Source organism: Anser cygnoides, chromosome 1, assembly GCF_040182565.1.
Source record: "Anser cygnoides isolate HZ-2024a breed goose chromosome 1, Taihu_goose_T2T_genome, whole genome shotgun sequence".
In the NCBI taxonomy this organism is placed as follows: Eukaryota; Metazoa; Chordata; class Aves; order Anseriformes; family Anatidae; genus Anser; species Anser cygnoides.
In genome coordinates this window covers 194,979,658-195,000,877 of record NC_089873.1, presented here as the reverse complement: position 1 = coordinate 195,000,877, position 21,220 = coordinate 194,979,658, and the positions used below count along the sequence as shown (strand labels likewise).

The 21,220-nt window shown below is 36.7% G+C and overlaps 1 protein-coding gene across 4 annotated transcripts in view; it reads left to right on the top strand.

Annotated features, from left to right (window-relative positions):
* Nucleotides 1–21,220, top strand: part of ATM (ATM serine/threonine kinase) — a 77,542-nt gene that overhangs the window by 18,443 nt on the left and 37,879 nt on the right. For all 4 annotated transcript variants that reach the window (XM_066989823.1, XM_066989821.1, XM_066989822.1 and 1 more), the window contains 20 exons: nucleotides 244–469; nucleotides 2,443–2,574; nucleotides 3,295–3,420; nucleotides 3,541–3,630; nucleotides 4,651–4,822; nucleotides 6,020–6,219; nucleotides 6,746–6,828; nucleotides 6,937–7,092; nucleotides 7,578–7,653; nucleotides 7,807–7,937; nucleotides 9,286–9,406; nucleotides 10,862–11,038; nucleotides 12,293–12,462; nucleotides 12,775–13,021; nucleotides 13,614–13,729; nucleotides 15,672–15,798; nucleotides 16,654–16,853; nucleotides 17,967–18,138; nucleotides 20,166–20,330; nucleotides 20,606–20,738. In XM_066989823.1, the coding sequence (XP_066845924.1) occupies nucleotides 244–469; nucleotides 2,443–2,574; nucleotides 3,295–3,420; nucleotides 3,541–3,630; nucleotides 4,651–4,822; nucleotides 6,020–6,219; nucleotides 6,746–6,828; nucleotides 6,937–7,092; nucleotides 7,578–7,653; nucleotides 7,807–7,937; nucleotides 9,286–9,406; nucleotides 10,862–11,038; nucleotides 12,293–12,462; nucleotides 12,775–13,021; nucleotides 13,614–13,729; nucleotides 15,672–15,798; nucleotides 16,654–16,853; nucleotides 17,967–18,138; nucleotides 20,166–20,330; nucleotides 20,606–20,738 (3,020 nt within the window). The remainder of the gene's footprint in view (nucleotides 1–243; nucleotides 470–2,442; nucleotides 2,575–3,294; nucleotides 3,421–3,540; nucleotides 3,631–4,650; nucleotides 4,823–6,019; nucleotides 6,220–6,745; nucleotides 6,829–6,936; nucleotides 7,093–7,577; nucleotides 7,654–7,806; nucleotides 7,938–9,285; nucleotides 9,407–10,861; nucleotides 11,039–12,292; nucleotides 12,463–12,774; nucleotides 13,022–13,613; nucleotides 13,730–15,671; nucleotides 15,799–16,653; nucleotides 16,854–17,966; nucleotides 18,139–20,165; nucleotides 20,331–20,605; nucleotides 20,739–21,220) is intronic.

The following is a 21,220-nucleotide window of genomic DNA, read 5'->3' as shown; positions in this document are numbered from 1 at the left end:
CATATACAGGCTTTATTTTTACTTGTAGTTTCTTCAGACAGAGCTGAAATGGTAAGTATCCATTCCATGGTGAAAGTCACCTCAGAAATAAAAGATTCACCAGTTTCATTAACTTTTTAACAGAAGTTAAAATTTTAAATTTAAAAATTTTATTTTGCCTCTTTTTTAACATTTAAATAATAGTGTTAAGGACTTGTGTTCATATATTGGCTGCTAAAGTAAAAACAATGTCTCTTCTTCAAGTGTGCAGCACTTCCAAGGAAAAGAAGAAAGCGATTTTTCTGATGTTGAAGAGCTGTATCTACAGACAACATTTGATGAAATGGATATTTTCACTAACTTTGCAGTAAACGTTGCAGATAAAAATGTGACTGGTTCGAGACTTGCCATCAACCAAAATCTTAGGGAAACACTGGAGTACTGCCTTTCAACAATGTCAGAAAAGCTTTTAAGTAGCTATGCTCCTGAGGTAAGTTAGAAATTACTGTTGCATCCTTATAGGTGTGCTCCCAAACAATATATTTTCAAGGAAAAGTATAGAGATTTTCATTTCTTTCGTTGCTAAAAAGGAACTGCAAACATTTTACAAACTGTCTTCAATAATATGAAACAGAAGTCTGTGCTTTTGTACATCATTGGCAAACTGTAATTTCCTCAAGTATGTAGGAAGCTACTTTACAGGCTGTGTAGAAGTTGCTACATAAATTTTTGTTACACTACTTTTTGAGATGTTTGCTTCAACTTCTGTGCCGCTGTAATGCTTTAAGCTCTTGCCAGTTTTCAACCAAGATTGCCTGAGGCACAGAGGTCTCACATAGGTTTTGTAAAAAGGCAGCAGTGTAAAGGCATAGAAAGCTGCAAATACAGGCTGTATTAACGAGCACAGCCAGTGCTCAAAGCAGATGATTATCCTCCTCTTCTTGGTGCCCTCTGTGTCTAGAATGCTGCATCCAGTTTTGGGCCTCCCAGGACAAGACACTTGGTGCATTCAGTGAAGGCCACTGAGGTGATTAAGGGCTAAAGCACTTGAGCTGTGAGCAGACACAGAGGGAGCTGGGCTTGTTCAGCCTGAGCAGGGATGGCTCTGGGGAGACCTAACAGGCTTTGAGGGAGTCTCCCAGTGCCTATAAAGTTATCTGGAAGACACGGCCTGGCTCATCACAGTGGTGCATTGCAGGAGGGTCGGGGACAGCAGGCATAAACTGAAACAAGAAAGTCACACTGGTGCAAGGAAAGTGTTATAGCTTGAGGACAGTCAAGCAGTGCCACAGCTTGTGCAGAGAGATTGTGTAGTTTTCATCCTTGGAGCTTTACAAGCTCTGACTGTATCAAGCCCAGAGTAACCTGATCTGACATCAGAGCTGGTCTGCTGTGGGTAGGAGGTTGGACCAGAGACCTCCTGAGGTCTGTTTGAACCTGGATTATCCTGTGATCCATTTTATATCTTCCACTTGTTGAAACAACAGGATCTTTCCGTTGGAGAAAAATCTTGACTTGCAGAAGAAGAGCCAAAGCCTAATGGTGTGAAAAGTTGATGAAGACAAAAGCAGCAGGCTTTTTAAGTTTCCAGCTCCTTTGACAGGCTAGCTTTGATTTTGATACAGTGCTGTGCCTCCTTGGCAACTTGTTGTTAAGGTCTTATAATATTTGGTGAGACAAAAGAGGCAGTGCAAAGGTTTGAAACAAGATATGTCAGTGAGGCACTGTAAAACCTCTTCCTGGTTTTGCATATGTAAACAGTGTGTATGCATGAGTTTCTCCATCTTTTTATAGATACATATTTTTAAAGAATGTGATAGCAAATCCTCTTTGGTCTCTCTCCCAGAGAAAGTAAAAAATATTCATCTGCTCTTTCTTCTTCTTTGATCCAGATAAGTTAGACCGGTAAAAAAAGGGGTCTCCAGAATGTTCCTGCAGTAGATTTGCATGCATTCGCAACCCTATATGCCATTTGTTTGTTGACATTTGTTCGTTACTGCTAAGAAGAAACTTACGAATTTACTAAGATAGCAAGAGGCAGTGGTAGGAATGTGTGGTAGTCCATGACTAGGCTTATACTATCTCTTGTCCTGATGTGGTGGTTTTACTCAGCTGGGCAGCTCAGTTCTGCCATAACCGCTCTCTGACTCCCTGACTCCTTACACATGAGGAGAGCTGAAATTATTACTGTGATGGAACCTAAAGGAGAGGGAGAATTTAAACTATTGTGAAGGAGGGAGGTGTAAGGGCCATGAGAGATGCAGAGAATGATATAACGTGGAGAGCCAAAAGGACTTGCTAGGTACCTAAGACAAATGCAAGATGCAGAACTCTAGAATGCAAAGCTTCATTCATTCTGACAAAATATGTATATACAAGTGTTGAAAAGAGACTAAAGAATTTGTATTTTTCTGAAAAAAATCATATTAAACCACTGATGCTTATAGTGTGCATTTAATTTAGTCTAGGCATGTTGCTGCTGAACATCTTGTTCGATGTGTCAGTCTCTCAGTTGGTGTTCTTGGCTGCTATTGCTACACTGGTTTATTTACAGAAGAGGATGCCTGTAAATCAGAGTTGTTCCAGAAAGCTAAGGTAAGCAGCAATGCGTTTGCAAACAACTTAAAGTAGATCGTTAAATATAAAATCATTTTAAAAACTCTATTCATATTAACACACCTTCAGACCATGGATATTTCCCTTGATTTCTGCTTAAAAAAAAAAAAAAAGGCAGGAGAGAGGTTTAAATATGTTACTGCTGCTGAAAAAGTCAATGAGTTCTGTCAATATACCAATATACCAAGTTTACAGATTCTAAATATTGGTATGTTTCTCTATCACCCCTTTTAAAAAGATAAAATAATCAAGGATTTTTGGGCAAAACGACTACTTAGGATGAAAATTCCTTTCATTTATAGGTCTTTCATGCAGGATTTTTTTTAAGATGGTCTAAGCCAGTATGAAGACAGCTATTGTTGTTTTTATTGTTGTATGAGGTGGTTTTGCACTTAAATATGGAATCCTAAAACTTTGCATTATGGACAGATACCATATTTTTCTTTCATGATGAAAACATCAGTGTTTCAGGCAGGTCTGTGCCATTTATTTGTCGCTTCTGGAGTAGAATGTTTGGAAAAAAAAGGAAAAAAAAATGTGCCCAAACTCACTGATGCACACTGTAAATATCAAAGCTGTATGAATCGGAATGTATGAATGCGTATGAATGAGAATTAATGTCCTTTTGTCTGTGTGTGTGCTGTGCATGTGCCAACATATAAAGGAATTTAACTGAGATATTTGTTGTATTTTTATTAGTCTCTCATTCATTATGCTGGAGAAAGCATTTCTAACTCAAGAAAGAAACTAAATGAAGATGCCCAGATCAACACACTGAGGACTTTGATAATGCAGTGTACAAAATGTTTATGCAATTGTACCAAGGTAAAGCTTATAAAGTAATTTTTTGTTTCTTTCCTCATTAATGAGATCACAAAGTTGGATATCATGTGTGGTACATGAAAAAAGTGAATTAACCTATCTGTACATCTTACTTTCTTACAGAACAGTGCTAATAAGATGCTGTCCAATTTATTCCTGCGTTTGTTAACATCAAAATTTATGAATGATCTTGTAGATATTTGCAAAAATCTGGTAAGTACATTCCCTGTGTTTCTGAATGCAGAAATGGTATATTTCTTATGGTACAATAATTTGGAGGCAAACAAAATACGATACTTATTGGAAAAAAAAACAAAACTGAAGTACATTGAGTTTTACAGAGATTTCTAACTGGCAACATTTCTATTTAACATTTGTATATTTTGAACACAGGCATAGGGGAAAAATAAAGACAAGTGGATAACATTTGATCAATGTTAGCATGCCTGTTCACATTAAAAAACATGCTATTTTTGGAATTTTTAAATACTTTATTAGTGTTAAAATATATAGATTTTATGCCATAGAAAGAATTTCTATAACATGACGTTTAACTTTAATGCATGTGGAAATGTTAAGAACTTTTTTTTTTTTTAGTTTGATGGATTTATGTGTGTTAAAAAACACTGTAAAGATATTTTTATGTAGATATTAAATCTTTGAACTGTAACTGGCTCTCCTTTCTCACTGACAAAAGTAATAGGGTGGCACATCACTGTGTTTACTACAACTCGTGAAACTTCTAATTTTGGCAGATTGTGCTGTAGTCAGGTCTAGGTAGGCAAAATCCTTTTTTTTTTTCAGGTGAGGAGAACCTGAGAAACGTACCTTCTGTTAGCTTCTCATCTAGTAGGGAAAGTAGTAATTACTGTGCCCTCAAAAAGGCCCTACACCGCCTTTTCGTTTCTGTGTAATTATAGAGTATGGTGGGAAGTTCGGAGTCTTCCAGAGAATTGTTTTTCAAATACTAAAAATATCCTTGGCACCATCTAAAACACAAAAACGTGTTTCTGTCTCAGGAAGCTTACGTCTTAAAGAGAATAGTTCAAATACAATTCACATGTTTAGAAGACAGTTTTATAACAGAGTGAAATTCATCGCTTCAGTGTAGCCCTTATTTTCTTCACCTGTTTGAGTTGACTGGAAAACTGTAGTGTCTTTCCTTGTTCTGTGCTTATGTGTTTTCTACTGTCATTAAAAGCCAACTTTAAAAGAATATTGTGTTTTTGTCAGATGACATTTACTGGAAAACCAAGTGACTTAGGAGAAGGGGATGTAGTGGGGCATGATCCTGAGGAGAGTATAATGGAAGCAGATAACCAGGTATCCGATAATCTGTTTGATGGTCATTCAGTGACTGACATCAGTGGTACAAATGAATCTGCTGACATGCAAAATGTAACAGGTGAGCTTTCTCTGTGTCCAAAACTATATGCAAAAGATTAAGACCCCGCTCTCCTGCCTTGTTTTTACAAATTGTTCCTTCCTTGAATGACAGTTAGGTATCATATTGTTCTGCTTTTAATCAGGTAATAGTTGAACCAGGTACTTTCTAAACAATAATTATTTTATACTTCATTAGTGTTTTAAAGATATTAATCAAATACTCTAGCTCATCTGGAAATGAGAAGTTTATTTTTATTTTACAAATAGTGAAATGCAAGAAACTAGTTAACTTGCTCAAAGTTAGAAGTTTTGGAAAGAGAAGAGAAGGTGTGTCTGTAGACTACCTGTCTCTGTCATTAGATTGTGCTTCATTTTCTTAAAAGTAGTCCTCTTTCACTTCTCCTTTTGCTGATCAGTAATTCTTGGCAAGGTCAGCTTTCTTGCATCTGTGCACCAGTAGGAGGAGGAACATGAATTTGTATGTCCTTGGGACAGGCGTTTATTGCTGTTAAGACCTATAAGTACTGATGTTCTCTTTCATTTTAATTTCTTTCTTAAAGCGATGCGTATTTTAGTTTCTAATCAGGACTGTAGTTTCTGTTTTGTTATTGAAGGACAAGGAAATCATGGTGTTATGCTACTGCAACAAAGAGCTGGTCTGTTTTCTCCACTGTGTTGAATAAATGTCTTTAGAAATATCTTCTCCAGCCATCCAATAAATAGTTCTAAAGTGTGGGATTGCAGAAAGTTACTCTAAATGTGGCAGAGCTCTAAATGTGACAGGAAATGACATTTGTAACTATTTCTTTTAGGTTATAATTGAAATTTGGATGAGGACATTAATATAGTGGTAATTGTCGTAATTTCACTGTTGGGGAAATCTGTTTGAATACAGTTTGAATCTGTAGTTTAAAATACATCCGAAGTAATAGCGAACGGCATAAAAAAAATGGTTCTGCTGTGTTCATTGTACTTTGACGGGAGAAATAAGCCATCTGTATGAGCACATAAAATTGAAAGCATCTGTTTTAAAGAGGGCCTTTTTAGATGTAGAAGGCATTCAAGAAACTACTGTTGCAGTATCTGTTCGATAACAAATAAAGGTTGCTAGTACTCTGTCTATTATAAGAACTTAGTTTTGTAAATACATAAAATGTTATAAAACTTTTTTATTGTACTTGGAGAGGTATTTCTTACATGTGAACCTTATTTTCAGGTGCTGTGAGTCCATTAGCTGAAGAACAGTTGACAAAACAGGATTTACTCCTCCTTGAAATTTTGAGATTCTTATGTATTTGTGCAACTACAGTCCAAACTCGGACAGTGAGCTTCCGAGCCTCTGATATACGGAGGAAGCTGTTAATGTTAACTGATCGGAGTGTCTTTGACAGTGCTAAGCCATTGCATCTGCACACGGTGAGTGGGAGATTATTTTACAGAAGACTCACCTCTGTTCCTGTACTGTTTTAAAAATTGTATATTCTTGATGCCCTTTCTCTTGTCAGTCCTCTGAGAAGACCAGAAAAAGGCTACTTCTGATGTTTTGAAGTGTGCCACGGTAGGCAGGGAAGGAGCAGTTAGAATTTGTTGTAAATTAGAAAACAAACAGCTGAGAAGTATAAACATCTTGCCTTTATCATTAATTATTTGTTAAATACCTAGAAATGGTCTCTGTCATAGAATAGGATCTGTGTTTTAGTTTACAAAGGAAATATTTTTGGCTGGCAAAACCAAAAATTTCATGAGCAATATTAGTGTGACAGTCTGCATAAAAAGATGGTAGGATTCTAACGCGTAAGAGCTGACATTAGGTATCCTTACTGCATGATGACATTTTATGTGACAGTTACTGAAAACATCTTTTAGTTTTTCTTGTTGTCTACTTATTTTCTTAAGAATTATTTTCCATTTTGGTTCTTTTTTTTTTGGTTGTCTTCCCCAGTACTTGGTCCTTTTGAAGGAGCTTCCTACTGAAGAAAATCTCTTGCCTGAAGATGAAGTTCTTATGCTTCTTAGACCTCTTTCGTAAGAGAGAAACTATTTTAGCATTATTAGAGCTATTTTAGTTCAACAGCTGCAGGATTTGAGGGCTGTTTAGTGGGTCAAGATTTTTTTTCTTTCTTTCTTTCACAGTGCTGTGTGTTCCTTTTACCGTCGAGACCAAGACGTTTGTAAAGTAATTCTAAACAATTTGCTGCCTATAGCAGTAAGTTTGGGCCAGTCCAGCGAACATGCAGAAGAGACAGGGGATGCTCAAGGGCAATTTTTGACAATTATTGGAGCCTTTTGGTATGTTTTATCTCTTTAATGCAGAAGTCTGTTTGCTGGGCATAAGATTTTTGACTTCATTATCCATGTGATGACTGTAGTGCTGTTGTGTGTCTTGCTGTTGGTATCCCATGAGTCCATGTGCTTTTCCTTTATCCAGCATTTAACTTTCCAGATTTCTATGTCATATTTGTATCAAAGTGTCTTTACAGTCCTTAAGATGATAACGTTACAGAAATAAACACTACACAGTTGTATATCCACAAAGGTTTTACTCTCAGTTGGATAAGTATCACAAGTACTGGATAAGTATAACAAGTGATAACTTCAGCAATCAAAAATTAATATTGCTTATTATTGTATATTACCAGGAAAATCATCAAATCCTGCCAAACTTACCTATTAAGCACAAAAGAATGAACTGCAAGCAGCAAAAATTAACTTGTTAGACTTTTTCTCAAAATAGTTGGCAACTTTTTCATTTATTCAAATGTTCCGTATTTTAGGAAGCTATCTCAAGGAAAGAGATGCACCGCACCAGTGAGAGTAGCACTTTTAAACTGCATGAAAGCCCTGCTTGAGGTAATCCCCTTTTTTCTTACATTCATTAGCATGTTAAGTATATACTTAAGGTGTGCTTGAAAACAGTGTCTAAAGATTTTTTTTGCATATATCAGTAAGTATATCACTGTAAGTATTCTGTATATTTTAAACCTCAATATTCATTTTCTTCAGGCTGATCCTTATTCCAAGTGGGCTATCCTTAACGTAAAAGATGGAGATCTTCCTGTGTGTGATGCTTTCCCACATTTTCTCGCAGATAGTCACCATCAAGTTTGCATTCTTGCTGCAAAGTCAATTACCAGGTGATAATGTAGATCTTTTTTCTGTTTATAACAGTAATTTTCACTTTAACTGGGTCTTAATTCTGCCACTGTATAGCTGCTGTTTCTAGTAGTTCTGCGGCATTGATCTTGAGGGAATATAAAAGCCTATGAAGTATTCTGTGTGTATATATATGTGTGTGTGTATATATATATTTATAAAATTATGTACATATATATAAACTGCATATAATTGTAATTTTTGCATTAGATATATTATGCAAAACTAGAATATGAAATAGTTGTTTATCCTCTAGAAATAAGTTGGGCACATTTTGTAGCATGAAGACTATTTCAAAGGATCTTGTATTTTTGAATACTATGTACAGTTCTTTCTCCGTATCTCAGAAAGGATATAATGGAACTGGAATAGGAGTGGAGAAGGGATGTTCAAAAGTAAGGAACACTTTACACACATCAATTGGTTGTATAAATTGTAGCCCTTCAGCATAAAGGGAGTTGAATTGCCCGAGATATTATATTACAAAATACGGAGTGGAACAAAATGAAGATAGGGAGTCTTTTCCAGTTTAAAGACTAGGGGACATCAAGTGAAGCTAACACACATTCAAGATTCTAAGAAAATAGGATTTAGTTCATACAATGTTCAATTATGCTGATTATTATCCTACTATGTTCAACAGTCTGGATGCCCAAAGTTTACAGGGGCTCAAAAAGTGACTGGGCAAATTCATGAAAGAGAAAACCATCGAACGATACTAAATATAGTCACCACTTCTAACTCATGATCTGCCTAGGTGATCTTTCTTAGGTATCTGTTACAAGGGAAGTTGGTCACTTAGGTAATGGCTAGAAATGGCTAGAATGATGTTTGGTCCAATCCACTATGATGTTCCAATTTTTGTAGCAGAGTGAGTTGGGCCTTTATCTAAAAAAATATATATACTTAATACGTATAATATATGTATATACATATATACACATGTATATCTATATATGAATTATATACTGTGTGTGTATGTGTGTATATATATATATATGTATTTGAGAAACTCTTTTATACATTTGTTTACTAAATGTATTCCCAACATACTTCATGAGGTGGAATGTGCCATTTTGACAACTAATTGCAGTTTGGATTCCTGCACTGGCAGAGATTGGGAAACTTTCTTTCCAGCTTTTAGCCCCAGCAGATATTCTTCCTGTTACTGATAAAGTTTGAGGGAGAGGAAGGAAGGACTGCTATATACAAGAAAGTTAAGAATAAAATCAGAGTGTATAGAATAGCAGAATCTTATTATTTGCTATGCACAATATGCAGCAATTCTGTAGACTAAATGTTATGCTAATAATTATTGTTTTTTTGAAGTTTGTTTCAAGATGTGAAACAGAAAGATTCTTCTGGATTGTCAAAACCTCTTCCCTTGAAGCTCCAGCAAAAGGCTTTTGAGAATGCCTATCTCAGAGTTCAGGAAGGAATGAGCAATCTGGTAACAAGATCTAGTCATTAGTTTTGCCAAACTTTCAGGTTGTGAATACGATGACTTTTGAAATAAGTGTGTTTAGCTTTCCAAGAATATTAATTCTTCATGGTTGCTGGTAATCTGAGGTGGTAGAACAAGGTGGTGGACAGGAAATCCATTATACATTCAGTCAGTCTCTGTTTTGTCCACGTTAAAAATCTGTCAGCTTTTTGAGCGTATGCTTTGGACTGTATAATGCTACTTGTTGTTGCAGATTTCACTACTGTAACACTTAAGAATCAAAGAAAAATGGAACCATACTATTCTAGACAATATATAAGCAGTGAATAGGTGGCAATGTAAATTTAAATTATGTACTTAGGTAGTATAAAAACAGAACATTAAATTTCGGTAAGGTAAGGTTTCCAGTGGTATTAGGACACTGATTTCCACAAAATTAAAATTTGCTTAAAATATAAAATATTCAGACAAAAATTCAAGTAAAAGAAAAGTTTTTTTTATTGCAGTAACTGGAAATGTAGTGGTATATATTACTGCAGAATTTCTTTAACTGTTACTATTTCTGTTAGTGTCTTTCATTTTTTCCTCTTCCTTACTACCATGCCTAGTCATTTACATTTTCCATAATATTTTGTCTGTTGCTCTGTCATATTTCCACATGCTATCTCTATTCATTGTGTTTTCTCTCTTTGTTGCACTGGCTTGCTGTCCTGTAGCTTGGGTTTGCAGTTGAGGCCTCATCCCTCTGTGATCTCATTCCATCTGTTGCCTACAGACTTTTGCTGCTCCAGCTCTTCGTTGTTTCATCTGTTTTCTCTGTTGCCTCGGCTCTCTGCTCTGTCACCTCACCTTGCTGTCATCTCTCATTAGCTTCTGTCCTTGGTTCAGTTTCATGTTACTTTTATTCAGAATTTGTCACTAGTCAACACTGTGCATTAGGAAAGGAAGAACTGTATTTGAATCACAAGGTGGTTCTTCCCTGTATGCATCAGTGGTTTGTGCTTTTTTTTCCTCACATGGTAATATACATGTTATTTTTAGGAAACTAATTAAAAAAAAACTTGAGCAAAATCCTGCTGCTGTGTTTGCTTTAGAGGCAGTAAATTTTACAGAGGATCAAAAGGAGACTTGTTAGTGCATCAGTCATTTATCTGCTAAGTGCGTTGCCTTTGTTTGAGTTGCTAATACTACATATGAACTGGAGTATATGAGGTACAAGCATGTATGCTAACATGCTGGAGGCAGTAAATTCTGTTTGAGAGGTGGAGCAGACAGCTGGGGCATTTAATTTTTAAGCAACCAAAGCAAGATTTTCAGAAGTGTTCGTATCAGCACCCTTTGTTCTAACTTATTAATTTAGTTCTCTAGATAATTGATTGTTTTAACAATCAGTTTGTTTTAACAGAATTAGATTGTCTTAACAGAATTTTTATGTAAGTTCTTCATTATTTATTCTTGCAGGTTAGTGGCGATGCAATTTCTGAAGATCTTTTGGATAAGCAGTGTAATAGAAAAGCAGTTTTGCTGATGCTCGTGACCATGGTTCTGTGCTGCAGTCCTGTATGCGAAAAGCAAGCTTTGTTTGCTATTTGCCAGTCTGTGAAAGAGAATGGGTTAGAACTTCACCTTGTGAAAAAGGCAAGTAAAAATTTCTGGTTTATATTTAGGTTATAAGTGAAGCAAAGCAAAATTGTAATGGTGCAAAATGCTTTTGTCAATGTTGAAAGTTGTTAAATTTTTTAATGCAATGCATGCCTAATGCGAGACTTAAATATCTGAATGAGTTTGTGATTAAATCTAATGACCTGTGTAATATTAACACAGAAATAATATCATAAAAAGCAATTTTAATAGTAAATCCTGTACCTTAAAAGTACAGATCTAAAACACAAATAGATTTTTGTACATAAAAGATTTCAGAGCTCATTAAAAAATTCTTTCTATCCACTAAAAGTAAGTTGAGTTTTCCAGTGTGGAAAATATGCAGTATATGTATATGCAATGTATTGGAAGAAGGTATGTGTCTTGGTTAACTTTTACGTTGCTGTTCATAAGGGTGTTCATACTGCAGTTCATACAATTGCTGTTCATACTGCAGTCTGTCATGCTGGTCATTTTTTTGATGTGTGTGTTCTCTCATTTTTATCACTTTCTACTAATTGAGTTACAGGAATAAGCATTAAAAGGGTGTGGGAAGGACATGCCGTAATATCACTTTCACTATGCCAAGAAGGCCAACAGCATCCTGGCCTGTATAAGAAGCAGTGTGGCCAGCAGGTCTAGGGAAGTGATTGTGCCCCTGTACTCGGCTCTGGTGAGGCCGCACCTCGAGTACTGTGTTCAGTTTTGGGCCCCTCGCTACAGGAAGGACATGGACGTGCTCGAGCGAGTCCGGAGAAGGGCAACGAAGCTGGTGAGGGGTCTGGAGAACAAGTCTTACAAGGAGCGGCTGAGGGAGCTGGGCTTGTTCAGCCTGGAGAAGAGGAGGCTCAGGGGCGACCTCATCGCTCTCTACAGTTACCTTAAAGGAGGCTGTAAAGAGGTGGGGGTTGGTCTGTTCTCCTACGTGCCTGGTGACAGGACGAGGGGGAAAGGGTGAAAGTTGCGACAGGGGAGTTTTAGGTTGGATGTTAGGAAGTACTTCTTTACCGAAAGGGTTATTAAGCATTGGAACGGGCTGCCCAGGGAGGTGGTGGAGTCACCATCCCTGGAGGTCTTTAAAAGACGTTTAGATGTAGAGCTTAGCGATATGGTTTAGTGGAGTACTTAGTGTTAGGTCGGAGGTTGGACTCGATGATCTTGAGGTCTCTTCCAACCTAGAAATCTGTGATACTGTGATACTGTAATATCATGTATTGTTTGTGCTACTTTATAATCTTATTTAATGCACAGGTTTTGAAAAAAGTATCTGACATTTTTGGCTATAAAAGTATAGAAGACTTCATGACATCACATTTAGACTATTTGGTGGTGGAGTGGCTGAAAATAAATGACAGTGGATATAACCTGTCTGCCTTTCCTTACGTTCTTCTGAACTATACTAGCCTTGAGGAATTCTACAGGTAAGTTTGCTATATGAAAGCAGTTTATCTAGATTTATTTACAATTATGACACAGGGTTTCAACTTTCTAAATGTAGTTATGCATCAAGATTTTATTGTAGGAAAACGTATTAAGAGCTTTTCTAATGTGTTCCTAGTATCTTGTATACTATAGTTACGCTGCAAAGATTTTTTGTGCAGTAGTAGCTAGACAATAATTACAAGTTTAGTCATAGAGGAATCTAGTAGGGAATGGTATTTGTTCTATTATGCTTGAGATTTTTTCAAAAATACAATTCAAGGACATTCTGGAAATGTATTTACTACATGTAGGTCTTGTTACAAAGTTTTGGTTCCACACCTGGTCATTAGAAGTCAATTTGAAGATGTGAAATCACTGGCCAACAAGATTGAAAAAGACTGGAGGCAGGTTTTGGCAGACTGTTTTCCAAAGATACTTGTGAATATCCTCCCGTATTTTGCCTATCAAAGCCATGGAAAGAGTGAAGTAGCAGAGCAAAGAGATACAGCTTCTAAAGTCTATGACGTGCTTAAGGATGAAGACTGCTTAGGGAAACAGGTATCAGTTTTAAATGTGTAAATTGAGTTGTATGACTTGAAAGAAACTTATATATATATAAAAATGTAAAATAATTAAAGTCTATAGATACGAGATTATTGTTGTAATACAGCCAAGCTAGCTGAATGTGTATCCCAGATGTTTCAAGTAATTGGGATTCAATAGTATCTTTCAGGCAGACAGTATCTGAAGTATAATTTATTTCCGAATGTGATAAAAAGAAGTTTAATTATACAAGCCTGAGTTCCCCTGTTATGTATCTCTTTATGTAAGTCATGTTTTTCTCTTAAAATATTTTTAATACTTTCTGAAGGCTCTCCTTCTTCCGCAGAGGCAGACTGTATACAGAACGAGAAGTAAGATTAATCTTACTTTTATTTTTTTCCAAATGCTAGGGAAGCAATTGTTCTACCTGTGACTGTCACAGGTAAGACCTAGCCAGGTGTAATTTCTGAATAAATTGTATGTTTTGGCTAATTCAACAAATAGAGAATCCAGGCAAGAAAAGATGGGTTTTCACAGAAGGAAAAAAAAAGTGTTAAATTATTTTAGCTATTTTTTTTGTTACTAAAATACTATTTTCCTCCTCTAGGAAATTGACAGTTTATCTCATAATAATTTATCAGAAATTGTGGTTGAACTGTTGATGACCTTACATGAGCCACCTAATGAGGAGGGTGAAGGGTCTCATCTGAGTAAATACATAGGGTAGGTATTTGTAGATCTTTAAAAATTTGTAGATTTTTTTATGTATTTGTATAACATTGTGTATGGGTGTATGTGTATAAAATTGTGCATTAAAATGTGCCCTTCAGGCATAAGAAGAAGTAACTTTGACGCTGAGAATCAGTGGACTTTATTTTCATTAGTGATGATACATTGTGTGCATCCTTTCTAAATAGTTATTCCGTGTTATCAGTAAAGGGGAATCTCTCTATAATATGTCAGTTAATGGAAAGAATAAATAGGTGGGCAAGAGAATTCCATTGTATGTTGATAAGCTCTGGACTATGGCAATGTTGGATTAGATCAGTTTAAACTAGGAAGGAAAGCCACCCTGTAGAATTTTACTTGCTGTAAAATTAGCCAGGTTTTAATGACTATAATTTCAAGTCATTCTTTCAAAGGTCTGTAAATATTTAGAAGTCAGAAGTGAAACTGAACCTTTTCTTAGCAGTTCCTGTAGTGGCTGCTCTTGCCCTTGGTAAGAAAATTGCTTAAACAATGCTGGATTAACTAATTCCTAGCTAATAGAAATATTTGAATGCCAAAAATAGTTTCATTTTCATTTTTAGATTTTCCTCCAAGGTACCTGTGGTGATTTTACTCGTGTGGGCGGCTGAGCTCCACCACAACTGCTCTCTCACTCCCCCTCCTCAAAGAGGAACGGGGAGAAAATGCGATGAAAAGGGCTCAAGGGTTGAGATAAGGATGAAGAGATCGCACAGTAATTATCATGATGGGCAAAACAGACTCAGCGTAGGGAGATAGTAAGATTTATTGCCTATTACTAACAAGCTAGAGAAACGAGAAACAAAGGAAAGAAACCAAAAGCACCTTCCCCCCCATCCACCCTCTTCCACCTCCTCCCCCTGAGCGGCGCAGGGGAGTGGGGGGAATGGGGATTATGGTCAGTCTATAGCGCTTCTTCTCCGCTGCTCCTTCTCGGTCTCTCCCGTCCCCTGTGCTGTGGGGTCCCTCCCACGGGATGCTGTCCTTGCTGAGCTGATCCGGCGTGGGCTGCCCACAGGCAGCAGCTCTTCAAGAACTGCTCCAGATATGGGTCCGTACCACAGGGTCCATCCCTCAGGAGCGAACTGCTGCAGCCTGGGTCCCCCCCGGGCAGCAGCTCCTGCCAGGTCACCTGCTCCTGCGTGGGCTCCTCTCCACGGGCTGCAGCTCCGGCCCGGGATCTGCTCCGGCAGGGGTCTTCCACAGGCCGCAGCCTCCGTCGGTGCAGGTCCACCTGCTCCACCATGGTCTCCTCCACAGGCTGCAGTATGAAACCCTGCTCCACCGTGGTACTCCATGGGCTGCAGGGGGACAGCCTGCTTCACCATGGTCCTCGCCACAGGCCGCAGGGGACTTCTGCTCCGGCACCTGGAGCACCTCTCCCCCTCCTTCTTCACTAACCTTAGCGCCTGCAAGGCTGTTCCTCACTCCTCTCTCTCTCCCAGCTGCTGTGTGGCGCAGCGTTTTTTTTCCCTGTCTTAAATATGCTCTCACAGAGGCGCAAAACAACATCGCTTATTGGCTCGGCTCTGGTCAGCAGTGGGGCCCTTACCAAACGTGGGGCAGCTTCTAGATTCTTCTCACAGAAGCCACCCCATGGCCCCCTGCTACCAAAACCTTGCCACGTAAACCCACTACAGTACCATATATTAGACATTTTTTTTTTTTAGCAATATGATCTTTCAAAAAAAGAATAAAAGAGTGTTAAGGAGAAAAGAGACCTTAAAAACTGCCTTATAGGGGCAGCAGAGTTAAAACTAAGAAGTGTGTCGCTCTGCTTGATGTTTTGAGAGCTTCTCACTTACTGAAAGCAGAAAGGATTTCCTAGCAGTTACCCGTCTATTCCATGAGACTTATTTCATTTAACACATGGGGTTTGATTCTTGAAAAAAAAAAAGCCTCTTATTTATTCATGCAGGGAACTGGATCCTTCGCCTAATCCTCCTCATTTTCCGTCTTATGTGATTAAGGCAACCTTGGACTATATTAGCAGCTGTCATAAAAGCAAATTAAAAAGTCTTGTAGCCGTTCTTACTAAGAGCCCTGTAAGTATGTAAAGTATGTAATAATGACTTCTTTTTTTTTCCTTTAGAATATAAAATTCATTTAAATTTACATTTAAATTTAGTTAGACATTTTCATCGTGTATATTTGAGGAAAAAATACAAACTTAGACACATTTTTGTTCTCTTTTTTGCCTTGTGAAAAGGAAGAAGTCCTAAGTTCCGGGATATGGTAACCTTACAAAAATTCCAGGGCTTAGAGTATAGTTGCATTATATAATGCATATACAGTAATGTATAAATGGAATTATATTAAAGGCTGGGGAAATGTCTGTATTCCAGATACAATTCAGATGTAATTTATTTATTTGGCATATGTCTGAAAAACATTCTAAAGTAATTCTGTTTGGACAGTTTTTTTCTAATTACTGACTACAATTCAGATATTAAAGTTAGCTTCCCTTAATGACAGTGTGAAATTCTGTAGTCTGTCGTATTTTCAGACATTTGATTTTCTGTCGTTAATAGCAAATAGGAAGGTATATAAAATGATGCAGCATAAACGTATTCCAGTCTTCTAACATAATTCCTTAGAAACTGATCTTTACAAAGATAATGCTATTTTATTGCGTATGTTGTGAAGAACACAGCTTACTTTGCCCACATAAAGAATCTAAAAATAAGAAAAAAAAATTATGAAGCATGTTTGTATAAAGCTTTTAAGCATCAAAGTTAGTACTGCCAGCCAGTGGAATAAATTCTTTAAATCTTTTTAACCTTTTTGTCCATATATATATGTCTCCCTATTGCTTAGCTTTTTTTTTTCTTCTTGATATTAAGTGTATCTCTTTTGGCATTATGAATGATCTTTTTATTCATATTTCTATTTATTTTTAGGATTCATTCCAGAAAATTCTTCTAGCCCTTTGTAAACATGCATCAGATACAAACAACGTCTACAAGAGACACAGAGTTCTTATAATATATCATTTCTTTGTTAGTCTGTTACTTAAAGAGATAAAAGATGGTTTAGGAGGAGCATGGGCTTTTGTCCTCCGTGATGTAATTTATACCCTGATTCACCACATCAACAGCAGGTAAATATGACAATTACATCATGGTTGTCATATCTGTGTTCCCTCGTTCTTGTAACCTTGACTGTCTGTATTGCTGGTAGATTTGAATTCATTTGTAGAAAGAATTGAAATTTCCAGAAACGCTTAAATTGTTTTTATTTGATAATTTTGGAATTTAAATTAAGAACTCATTCTAAATGGTGGACTGCTTTGTGCTGTCCTTGTATTTACATGTTCACTGTACTGCAGAATTTTATATTTATAATAGGCTTTCAAATTGTAGAAACTTAAAGTGTTAGGAGATTTTGGTGACAAAAAGGCTGTTTGGGAATTGAAAGTATCCTTCCATAGAACAAAAGATACCTTGTAGGGAAAGTAGAACTAGACTCTTCCTAGAGGTGCACAGTGAAAAGACAAGGGGTAGCAGCTACCAAATTGCAATACAGGAAGTTCTCGTTGGGTATATGGAGAAAGATTTTCACTGTGAGAATAGTAAAACACTGGAACAGGTTGCTATTTATTCTCCATCCAAGGAATCACAGAATCACAGAATTGTAGAGGTTGGAATGGACCTCAAGAGATCATTGGGTCCAACCCCCCTGCCAAAGCAGGTTCCTTAGAGAATGTGTCAGAATTCAGCTCAACAAAGCCCTGGGGAGCTGATCTGGCTTTGAAGCTGGCCCTGCTTCTGACAGGAAGCTGGACTTCATAATCCCCAGAAGTCCTTTGAAACCCAAATCTTTTTTTTTTTTTTTTTTAAATGGCTGGTTATGTGAAAGGGAGGAGGGTGCAGAAGGTATGTTTTCTACTTCATGTTTCTGTCAAAATTGTTCTGGTAAACAATAATCTGAAAGCCTTTTTATTTTTTAATTTTTTTTCCCTTTTGGAAATGTATTCTTCTGTATGCTTTTTACTTGATTTTTAAAGTGTTTCAGTCAGTTTGTGTTCTTCAGTTCTCCTTTATCCCCTGAGCTAAATCCTTAGAGCCTTAATAATTTTTAAGCTTAGAATCAAATTTTCCCATAAAGATTATTCATATTCCTCCTTTTCCTCTATTCTTCCCTGTTGTATAATAGCTTAATACTTGAGACAATGGCAATTTGTATTTCTTCAATTTTTTGTTTCCTGTGGCAGACCTGTTATCAGAGACATATCCGTGCGCAGCTTCTCACTCTGTTGTGATCTTCTTCATCATGTTTGCCACACAGCAGTTACATGTTGCAATGATGCTCTAGGGAGCCACCTCCACGTTATTGTAGGAACACTAATACCTCTTGCTGTGGACCAACCTAAGATTCAGCAACAGGTAGTTGTTTGTATTTATTCCTTGTCTGTTAGCTTTTAAGTTTATGTTCACTTCATAAAAGCAATACTTTAATTAGCGTTCAATTTCAGTTCCTTTTTTCTATGCTTCGTAAGTACACAAAGCAATAACATCGTAATGTTATTTGGCATGTAACTCTATACCTTTAATTGTTTAGATAAAAATGTCTCTGCTTTTGGTACTTCTGTGTTCTGTATTTGTAATTCCTATGGCTTTAAGCAGTGATGGAGATGTATTCCATCATAATTGCTGAGGTTACTGTATCACTTACTTTCTAATTCTCTGTTTACTTAACCTATTAAACAGTTCTCTTCTTAGTTCTTAAAGAGCTTTAATGCTGTCCTTATGCCTTTCATGTCTTCTTTGAATTTCTGGGTTGCTTTCTGTCGAATATGAAAGAGGTATAAAACCTTCAGGGTAAGTTTCAGAAAAATGTTCTCAGTAGAGAAGAGACACCAAACCAGTGGTACCACTAAAGAAAAAGAGAGAATATAGGTATATGTAAACTGCTGGTGATGGCAAGTTGGTTACAAGAGATCAAGTGGCCAAGCAGTTACCTACAAAGCTCTCACCTTGCCGTAGCCACATTGCTTCTTGCCTTGTGGAAGATTTCACAGGAAATACAATGGAGACCTTTGGAAGGGGAAGCTGTTTAGAAGACAAAGAAGAAATAGGTGCAGAGAACAGATGTCAGTGGTTCAGCTGTTCATTGATCAAATTGATACTAAAAGTGTATTTAGCACTTCATCCTTAACAAAGAAATGAAGCAGTTTCTGTTGTGTGACAAGCCTTGTTTTCCTTCTGGTGATAACGTGTACGTGTGGTCCGCTAGAGATGGAAATATAGTTAGATTCAGTGACTTCTAATCTGTAGCTGAAGGTGAGAAAAGAGTATGCTTCTTGCACTTTAGTCCTCACACTTGCCTTCTAGCTTAATCTGGTGACATTGTACCATGTGTACCTTCATGGTTGCAGTGTAGCGTGCAGTACATTGACCTCTTAATGCTTCCAGTTCAACTGTAGAGCTACACTGGTTCAGCTCATAATAACCTAGCAACTTTTTTTCCCAGCCCAGTGGTCACCAACCTGATGTTTTATAATATCTCTGTGCAAATAATTTTACATGCACGGCTATGAAAGCAACATGTCAGGGCATCCCTGGGCAGAATCAAAGTGGGGAGGACAGAAATTTCTCCAAATTCAAACTGCTATCATATGAAATCTTCTAATGTTTCCTGCAGGGACGTCCTTCCTCTAGTGATGACTTTTCAGTTTCTTCTATTTATTTTCATTCCAGCATTGAATGGAAGCTAGTCAGTCATTTTCAAATAAATACAAGTGTCCAAACAAAAACCTCATCATTTAGATTGCAGATCTTCAAAGCTTCCTGTATTGAATGTCCAGTTGCATTCATTAGTTAGTAAGTACAGCACAGAAAAAGGATTTTTCAAGGAAAATGTGTTCTCTCTTATGCAAGCATTTATTTAAGTTGTAGACCTGCTATGAAACAAATTCTGCCAGAGTTCAGAGGTTTGGACAGTAAATCATTATTTTAGGCATTTGTTGGGATTTCAAATTGCTGACACTAGATAGTAGAAATTAAAAATTTGTAGATATAATAGAAATAGTAGAAATTTAAAAAGTCCCAGTAACATCAAAAGGTTTGCTTGGGGTGTAGTGTGTTGCTAAATCATACTCAATATTGTATTGACCAATACTTGAAATTAGCTTCATCAAAAGACAGGATAAAACTGCAGGTTGTGATAATAAACATTTTGATATCAGTTAGGGAAGAGGCAATAGCAAAAACTCCTTTTTAGAGTATATCTGTGATTTTCCTATGCCTCTGAAAATTTTACAAATTCTAATAGTGTAAATGAATTATCTTACCAAGTTTTTTATAGAGTTCTCAGTTCATTGAAACTCAGAGAAATGCAGACTTTATAACCTAAAGAAGTATGGCACAAAAGTGTTTCTCTTTTTCACTTTTCATTTACTTTTTATGTTCAGGTCCTAGGCTTATTGAAGTATCTGGTGATAGACAATAAGGATAATGAAAATCTGTACCATGCAATCAAACGCTTAGATCCTTTTCCTGAATATTCCGCTTTTAAAGATTTGCGAACAACTCAGCAGAAGATAAAATACAGTAAAGGACCATATTCTCTTTTGGAGGTAATTACATTTTAAATTATATCTCATGGTGTAGTGGTTTTTGCAATAAAAAACTTTTAAAATAAAAATAGTTTTTGAACTACGTATAGCTGAGAAAGATTTAAATTAGATGTGAATCATTTTTATTGCCAGTTTCAGAAACTGAGGTATTTCTAGGTCTCCATTCTTATTTTGCATCTATTAATCTCCACATTGTGGACTGCTGTGTACCACTTCTTTACTTGAAGCCTTTATATGTGTGTAAAATGTGCTTAATACAAACTGTTGTTTTGCAGGAAATGAATCACTTTCTCTCAGTTAGTGCTTGTGATTCACTGCCCTTAACACGACTTGAAGGACTGTATGATTTACGCAAACAGTTGGAACGATATAAAGATCAGATGAAGGATCTCCTGAAAATTTTCCAGGGTACAGACATCTGATTATGTGTTTTATTTCATCTGTATCTGGTTTTATATGTGTAACAGTTTAACCCTATTCTAATTTGACATTGAATGATTTATTTTGTGTCCTGTTTTTGGTATGTTTAGCAATGTAACCTTATTGTAATTTCACACGCAGAGTAGAATGGCGTGTATTATTGATGCAAAATCTGAAATAGCTCCTGCAAAGCGTGTTATAAATATTCTGTGAAGTGTTACATGACAGACAGGGTAAAATGCCCATATAGCTCTTGGAGTGGGGCATACGTTATTGTGAATGACGGGGATAATGTATATTGTTATATGGCTGCTTAATGAATTTTCTTGTATATGAGTCTCCCTGCTCCTTTACAATTACATTTAAGTAGCTTCATTACTAAAACTAGATTTTAGAAAGGCATAGTATGTTGGAAAATAATCTCACAAATGTTTGAAAATAATAGGATTTAGCTTAGTTGAACCTTGCCA